The sequence below is a fragment of the Pan paniscus genome, chromosome 15 (assembly GCF_029289425.2).
Source record: "Pan paniscus chromosome 15, NHGRI_mPanPan1-v2.0_pri, whole genome shotgun sequence".
NCBI lineage: Eukaryota > Metazoa > Chordata > Mammalia > Primates > Hominidae > Pan > Pan paniscus.
In genome coordinates this window covers 46,279,715-46,288,245 of record NC_073264.2, presented here as the reverse complement: position 1 = coordinate 46,288,245, position 8,531 = coordinate 46,279,715, and the positions used below count along the sequence as shown (strand labels likewise).

Here is an 8,531-nt window from a genome sequence, read left to right as displayed (position 1 = left end):
GGGGAAAAATCTTGGCAGGAAGATCAAGACCTGAATTTAGAAAAGGTGTACTTCAAAACCAATGAGCCGCTAATAAAGGTGAACATAAGGTTAATATTACTAATTGATCCCCCCAAAATAAATTCATAAACGATTACTGGATGAGTCTTCCGTTTTATTACAAAAATGAAGATCAGTTTGATCAAAATGAAAGCTTGTTCACAAGTTTTACATGAATATTCTAAATACAAAGTCTCCTGAAACAACATACTTTTGATATGATTTTCATTTTTAAAGGGATGCAAACATTCCATTTTCTCATTTATAATCTATTCCAAGGCAAAGTATTTTAATAGTGTATCCTTTCTGCAGTTAGATCACAATTCACAAGTATAACTGAAACAGACAAAACCTTGTCAGCAAAGGTTAAAAGTCCTTTTTTTTTAAAAAAAAAAAGGAGGTAAATAACCAGCCCTTATGTGTTTTCAGAATTTTGTACTACACTGACATGATTTGCAGTCAGGTTTTTCTTCCTACCCCTTAAGGCTACAAAATTCTGTTGCAAATGCATTGCAAAAGAATTCTAGACCACTTAATGCAAAAATCAAAAAATAGTTTTTCAATAAAAAGTAAATTTTATAAATGGTAGGAAACAGTATCTGTGGTAAGCTACTAATTGACATTTTCCCCCTATTACTAAACAAATCATGTTACACAGAAACAAGGAAGACAGGTTATCAAATACAACAAGCTTATACTGTTTACATCCCTCATTAAAAAAAATAATAATTTCATACTTTTCACACACTGCATTTGAAATTTACATTTTTCCCATCAGGTTGGAGGGGGAGGATAATATTGTCCATAATTCCAAGGATTCTGATAATTGTACTGAAAGGAAAAAGTAAGTATGTTAGCATATTAGAACTGTGGCAGAGTTCCATATGTAAAAGTATAATTAAAGCAGGTATGTTTAAGAAAACAAGCAAGTGTTCACTGCTAAAATTCTAGTACTTAACCACCAAAGAATGTATTACACAATTGGAACAAAAACTTTTAAAAAAAAGAAACTATCCTAATTTATGCTAATAACATCTATGAACAAAGAATTATAATTATGCAGACTCACTTGATACCATGCACTATAATTATATACAGCTTGGTTTGCCTGTAAATCACCATCAATCATCTGTGTAGATGATGAAGTTGTATCTTCTGTATGTGCTTTCTTTTCCTCTGGTTCTTCTGATCTATATAAAACGTCAGAATGGAAACTTTCAAAACTCCCACAGGTAAGAACTTTAACGAATAGATGAATGTTATCTGTATATTTGTTTTACTGAAGTTCTGAATCACTCAAGACTTTTTCAAATCATGAAAATAAAGTATGTAAATTACAACATAAAAGTAACACTTAAAAACATTTGTCTTTGAAGGCATTTCCATAATGAAGCACGCCTTCTTGACTTAGCAAAAAGTGACATACCCATTTTCTGCTTTCCTTTTTAAAGAATCCTGTTCTTTCAGGAGTGTTTGATGTTCATCATAAGCATTCAGAAGCCTGAAAGGAAAGAAAAAAATATCCTCTGGAATATACAAAAAACAAACTTTATTAAATATTTAAAGTTGTTTTTACTTAGGAAACCGCCTAAGAAAATTTCTAAGCGGCTCCTTTATTTTTAAAATTTCTACTACTAAAATCATAGTCCTGATACTCAGATACTCCATTCCCTATACTTATAATGGACTAAATGACACTTGTGTTGAATCTCCGATTTGTCTGCCTGTTTTTACCAAATTAAAATAATGTCATTTAACATCACTGGTCAAAATTCCAATAGCTTACTACTGTCAACTACCTACTGCATGTGCTATCAATTCAGTCTAGCTTTCAATGCACAACACAGTCAAGATCACGTTTCCACTACTTCACAAAAACCTCCAATCAAGCAGATGTTACTTTTAGATGAGATTCAACTTGCTTCCGCCACTGTGTCCTCTGCTCAGTTTATCAGAATCCAGTAATAACTAAATGAAGCCCAACCTCCTCTATGAAGCATGACAAATCCATTCTGATCCAGAGACATCACAGCCCTCCTAGCAGTTATTTGCTACCTCATACACTTACTTATTTCCTGTTAATCATATCATTCAACTAGACTAGAAGCTAGAATTACATATCTCATCTTTTGTGTACCTTCTTCAGTGTAAACATAAGACACTAAATACACAGCACACAAGCAGTTAAGAGCAGAAACTCTGAAGTAGGTTCAGTCTTCGCTCCACAATGTGATAACAGCTACATGACCTCAGAAAAAATGCCTAATCTCTGTTTAATCCTCTCATCTATTAAGAGAACAGAACCCTACACCCTCATTCTACTGCTATGAATTTTCTGCAAGATAGCTAATATAAAACATTTGGCATCATGCCAAGCACGCAAATATATACATTAATACATTAAAATACACTAATATAAACATTAGCTGTTATATTAGTTGCACTGAAATTTTACACGGCCATCAAAAATATATACACACATATACAAACACCCAGACACAACTAATTCTCAGTTTATCTACAGTGGTTTCAACAGAAATCTAAATGAGAATAATCATAAAAGGCACATGCCTAACAGGAACTAGTGTATTTCCTTACTAGAATCAGGTAAGACTGGAACTTCAGCAATGCTCTAGCCAATATTTGTACTCTTAGTAAATTTAATCTTAAACTTGTCCTTTTCCCAAATCCACTGGAGCATTCTCTTCAACCATCCTCAACTTTCGGCTTTTACAATGAAGGAAGATGAGGCCACTAGGCATGTTCTGTGGGACCATATCCATCCTCTTCTCCAATCTCAGAAAATAGCACTCCTACTGGAGATTAATCCCATCCATCTTTATTGACCTATATATTAAATATTTGGGTTTCAGGGTTCAATCCTTATCCCATTTCCCTTTTCACAGGATTGCTCCTTCCTGCCTTCTCTCATTCAGTCATGGTTTAAATTGTCATTCTAAAATTGGGAAAACAGTTTTGAAGGAAAGACAAACCTTATGCCTTCCTGTTAAGTACATATACATTTACAAAATTGAATTTACCCCCATATATATCTGAGGAAAAAGTAAACTAAGTGAACATTTTAAAATTTAACAATGTATTAATCTATACTAATCATCAAATCCCCATACAAAAATATCAATGCTCATTTATCATTCAAATAGGTAATATAACTAATATCTTACTTATTAACATCGGAACCAAAATCTTCAAGAAATTCCACTTTTCTCTGAGAAAATGTAATTCTCATTTTAATAGGTAATGAACCATGTACAGCTTTGTCAAAACAATTTAGGATATTTTCTTCATTTTGTTTGAGGTCACCACTATATTCCATTTCAAGTAAATTGAGGTATAACTTTGTGTTCTCCTGTGTAAAAAGCAGCATCAATGAATATTTCTAAAATATTTTTATTAGAGCACAGATATTTAAAATGCCTTAGTTTTTATGTCTCAATTTGAAAAAATATTGAAAATTGTATTAAAATACAACTCATGCTAAATGTTTTCAGCATATATCTAAAGGGGTGAAAAAATTCATTAACACACTGATGAATTTTTCAATCAGTTGATCATCCTAGTACCTCCTAAACAATGCAAATTGTTCAATGACAGTAAATTAAAACTCTATATCCTATCTTGTATTTAGTATGACATGACCTACCATGACAATTAGAAAACAAAACATAAAAAAAAAATCTCTATGCTTCAAATAATTTAAATCTTTACTACAACTATAGATAAACATCTTAACCGGGCGTGGTGGCTCATGCCTATAATCCCACCACTTTGGGAGGCCAAGGCAGGAGGATCACTTGAGGTCTGGAGTTTGAGACCAGCCTGGCCAACATGGTAAAACCCCATCTCTACTAAAAATACAAAAATTAACTGGCGTGGTGGTGCACACCTTTAATCCCAGCTACTTGGGAGCCTGAGGCAAGAGAATGGCTTGAACCCAGGAGGTGGAAGCTGCAGTGAGCTGAGATCACGCTACTGCACTCCAGCCTCAGTGACAATGAAACTCTGTCTCAAAAAAAAAAAAAAAAAGCCCAGGTGCGGTGGCTTACGCCTGTAATCCCAGCACTTTGGGAGGCCGAGGCAGGCAAATCATCTGAGGTCAGGAATTCAAGATCAGCCTGACCAACATGGTAAACTGTGTCTACTAAAAATACAAAAATCAGCCGGACGCGGTGATGCATGCCTGTAATCCCAGCTACTCGGGAGGCTGAGGCTGGAGAATCACTTGAACCCAGGAGGCAGAGGTTGAAGTGAGCCAAGATGGCACCACTGCACTCCAGCTTAGGCGACAGACTCAAAAAAAAAAAAAGATAAACATCTTAAACTGCAGCTAGAAGCAAACTGCTATAAATCTGTATCTTAAACAGACCTGGCAATAACTAAAATCCTAAAACTTGAGAAATTACCTATTACCTATACACTGCCTTTTTCAATTGATATATAAAAAGTACTCTATGGAGAAGCAAAATCATCTCACTTCTAAATGTGCTTACAACATAGGCAACGCCTATGCTTTTGTTTATGAAGTATTCTCCCAAGTCCTCTGTTCTACTTAGTAATCAGTAAATTTGTTGATAATTTCTAAAGGGAAAATATAAAGTATCACAATGTCTACAACAATTTTAACCCAATAATCTTAATGTCTCAAACTTTTAATTCAAAACAATTTGAAAAAAATTTTTAAATGGCAACATCAGTTTAGAGGGACTGTTGTCCTCATTTAGTAAAATATATTACATACAGACCAAATCTTTCATCACAGTTGCCACAGTGAAAATACACTGACCACTGGTTTTTTTAATAGAAGATACTCTTAAAAATACAAATGCATACTTTGTCTCTTTCGATTGCTTCCAAAAGCACCTTTCTTGATTTTGGAAGGTTTTTCTGTATTTTGAAAAGATGCCGGGCTAGTTTGACAGCATAAAATGAAGATTCATTATTTGATTTGGCATTCTTAATGGCATCCTGAAGCAAATGTTCAGCTTCTTCCAGATTTCCATGCCGTCGTTCTAAACTTACTCTTCGTAAACGAACCATTGCCAATCCTAGAACACATTCTTCAAATGTTCTCAAGATATTCCTGGCTTCATTAATATTACCTAGAAACAGTAATTAAATGTTTATGCTTTGGTTTAAACAACCAAAATAACGTTTATAACCAGATACTGGCAACAATCACCCATGGGCTAAATCCAGCAACTAATAATGGGAAACAGCCATGCATATTTACACACTGCCTATGGCTGTTTCGGGGCTACAGTGGCTTACAAAGCCTGAAAGTCAGAACACATGGCTTTTACTATCTGGCCCTTTAGAGAAAAAGTTTGCCAAATTCTGCTTTACACCATCCCTTACCACTCAATTTGTCACTGTTTCCTGAAATAACTTAAAATCTCAAAAATGTCAACTGAATATCTCCACTCTTACCCTGCTGTTCCTCAAAAGCTGCCCAAAGCATATGCACCATGGGTTTCTTTGGGAGATGTATAGTACAAGCTCTGCTGAAGACATGCCTCACTCCTTCAATGCTATGGTTTTCCATGTACTTGGCATACTACATACAGAAAAGAGGAAATACTGAATAATTTACAGTTGAACAAGCCATTAAATTTGTGACAGAACGATAAAATTCTATTTTTAAACCCATTCAGCACCTTTATTGAACCACTAGACTAGTTTCTGTAAGGAAGGACGAAGAGAGGCAACGAGGTTGGCATATGCAGCAGTCAAATCTGGTTGCAAGCAGACCATCTCCTAATGCAACAGATATAGTTATATGAACAACATTCAACAGAAGTACAAAAAAGGTTAGTCACTAGATCAATGTTTATAATATATTCAAGTTTAAGAGCACATGATTTTCTTACCTTAATCCAAAACTCCTCATAGAGGGCACATGATATGACACATCTTTCAAAGAGAACCACAACTCGTTCATGAGTCCCATTTTCAATTTCAAATTCTAAGTATTCTTTCCAGTTTTTTAGTTGTGCCTTTTCCAAAGGTTTCACATGAAAGTAAGGTCTTTTAATCTGTAATGAAATTGTAACATGCCAATGAAAGTAAACCAATATCACCAAAATATGCACATGTACAGTGTTAATACAAATAATTTTAAATATAATTGATGATAATTAAAATTTTTAATCATATTTCATAATTTAAAAAACTTTTAAAATTAACCCTTAAATTCCTTAAGCTTTACAAACAAATGAAATAATACATTTTCTCTCTATTCTGCCATTTTGCCAATTACATGCTTTTTAATGTATAGAACATTTTATACTTTGTTGAATATTTTAAAATTGAACAACCATAGTGACAGAAAGCAGATCAATGGCTGCCTAGTGCTAGGAGTGGAGAGGGGAACTCTGGCTGGAAAGGGGCCAAGGGGACCTTTGGAGTGCTAAAAGAGTTCTGTATCTTGATTGCTGTGATGACTACAATGTATATACATACATCTGTGAAATGATTCCATATTCTAAGATTCCATTCATATGAAAGGCCATTATAGGGAAATCTACAGAAACAAAAAGCAGTTGGTGGTATCTTAGCACTGGGGGTAGAGGGTCGCAGCTGAGGAGGTAGGGGTAGTGACAACTAAAAGTTAAGGTGTTATTTTTTGAGGTGGTGATTATGTTTTAAAATTGACTGTGGTGATGGTTGTACATATCTGTGCATATACTAAGAACTATTGAACTGTACACTTTAAATGGGTGAATTATATGGCATGTGAATTATATCTCAGTAAAGCAGTCAAAAAAAACCAAAGAATTAAAACTGTGGGAAATTACCTCATTTTACTATATACCTAAAATGGGTGAATTGTAATGTATGTAAAGTATAACCCCAAGAAGTTGACTTTTAAAAATTGAACAATTAGAATAAAATTGTTCAGATTAAGCAGATATCTTGCAATTCAAGTAAATCTGAATTCAAACATTCTAAAACTCATCAGGGAAAATGGAAAAACTGATAATGATTACAATAAATGAGACAAACATCTGAAGTTATGGCTTAAATATGCAAAAATAAAGTTACAACAGAGATAGTACTATCAAAATTGAAAGAAAAATAAATTATTCCTACTTTGTATTTTAAAGACTATTACAAAACAAAAACACTTACACCTTCTTCAAATGTCCACCTTTTACTAACTTCATGCTCATTATAATTAAACATTTCTTGATGAATCTCAATGATTCTATGTCTCATGTTTTCTATTTCTGTAATTAGCTTGGGAAGAAAAAGGGAAAAAAATAAATCTCACAAACTGTATACTGAAAATTTTCAATATCACTGCTTATATTTAAGTATTATTCACAGATATTTTAGTCTTAGAATAGTGGTAGATTTTTAACTGTTGGCAATTATGTGCAAAATCCAATTAACAACACTAAAACTTATCACACAACTTCCTAATTAACCACTTTCATATTTTTTCTTTTTTTCTTAAATTGGGCTAGTAGATACACAACCTAGGCAAAATATTCCTTCTAAGCTAAGTTTTTTTTGGGGTGTCTTGTAGTAAAATAGATTCTCTACCTTAAATCTATACATACAAGCTACTAAATCCCCACTTGCCTTAATCAGAAATTAACTTCAAACAAGCTACAAGTCACTGGGTAAATGGCCAGTTATATAAGTGATCACTGTGCCACTCATGGAGTCAAGGGATAACAGGTCCAGTTTCTTCTGCACTAAAGACCTTTTTTCCCCCCGAGATGGAGTCTTGCTCTTTGGCCCAGGCTGGAGTGCAGTGGTGCCATCTTAGCTCACTGCAACCTCCGCCTTCCAGGTTCAAGCAATCTTCCCACCTCAGCCTCCCAAGTAGATGGGACTACAGTCATGTGCCACCACACCTGGCTAAGTTTTGTATGTTTAGTATAGACAGGATTTCACCATGTTGCCTACGTGGGTCTCAAACTCCGGACCTCAGGTGACCCGCCTACCTTGGCCTCCCAAAGTGCTGGGATTACAGGCATAAGCCACCACACCTGGCCACTGACGAACTTTAGAATAAGACTGGTTACCTTTGCAGGATCGGTTATGTCTTCAATTCCCGATGGTAGATCATCACCAGGAGGACCATCATCACCACTATGACCATTTACAGAAGCTAATTCCCTTCGCAACTGAATAAACTGTTCACCAGTTAAAAGATCTCTAGGCAAATTATTCTGTACATGTTCTTTAAATCTAAAGGAAGACAATAAAAATATATGTATTTGAATCATAATTTTAGATCTCATATTGAGATTCCTACTATATACTACTCTTTCAAAGGATTTGATTTAAAAAAGAAACCAAAATATCATACCTTTTCTCCTTCTTTTCTATAGTAAAATCCTACCATATATGATAAAACACTACCATATAATACAGTCTATAGACATCTTCAATTTCTTCCTACCTTTACAGTGGAATGGAGAAGGCATGGACGGGCATAAATTCAAACCTCAGTTCTGTCT

At 34.4% G+C, this 8,531-nt stretch overlaps 1 protein-coding gene and 1 non-coding gene across 8 annotated transcripts in view; both read right to left on the bottom strand.

Moving 5' to 3' along the window:
* Nucleotides 1–133: 133 nt before the first annotated feature.
* The window catches only part of PRPF39 (pre-mRNA processing factor 39), a 31,435-nt gene continuing 23,037 nt past the window's right edge, over nucleotides 134–8,531 (bottom strand). For all 7 annotated transcript variants that reach the window (XM_003831756.3, XM_055097553.1, XM_063596067.1 and 4 more), the window contains 9 exons: nucleotides 8,094–8,259; nucleotides 7,189–7,296; nucleotides 5,928–6,092; nucleotides 5,488–5,614; nucleotides 4,891–5,159; nucleotides 3,225–3,409; nucleotides 1,466–1,540; nucleotides 1,109–1,229; nucleotides 134–870 (listed from right to left, as the gene is read on the bottom strand). In XM_003831756.3, the coding sequence (XP_003831804.1) occupies nucleotides 814–870; nucleotides 1,109–1,229; nucleotides 1,466–1,540; nucleotides 3,225–3,409; nucleotides 4,891–5,159; nucleotides 5,488–5,614; nucleotides 5,928–6,092; nucleotides 7,189–7,296; nucleotides 8,094–8,259 (1,273 nt within the window). In that variant the 3' untranslated portion in view covers nucleotides 134–813. The remainder of the gene's footprint in view (nucleotides 871–1,108; nucleotides 1,230–1,465; nucleotides 1,541–3,224; nucleotides 3,410–4,890; nucleotides 5,160–5,487; nucleotides 5,615–5,927; nucleotides 6,093–7,188; nucleotides 7,297–8,093; nucleotides 8,260–8,531) is intronic.
* Nucleotides 4,743–4,825, bottom strand: LOC112437118 (small nucleolar RNA SNORD127). The gene has a single exon (XR_003025778.2). It is a non-coding gene; the product is annotated as a small nucleolar RNA SNORD127 (small nucleolar RNA).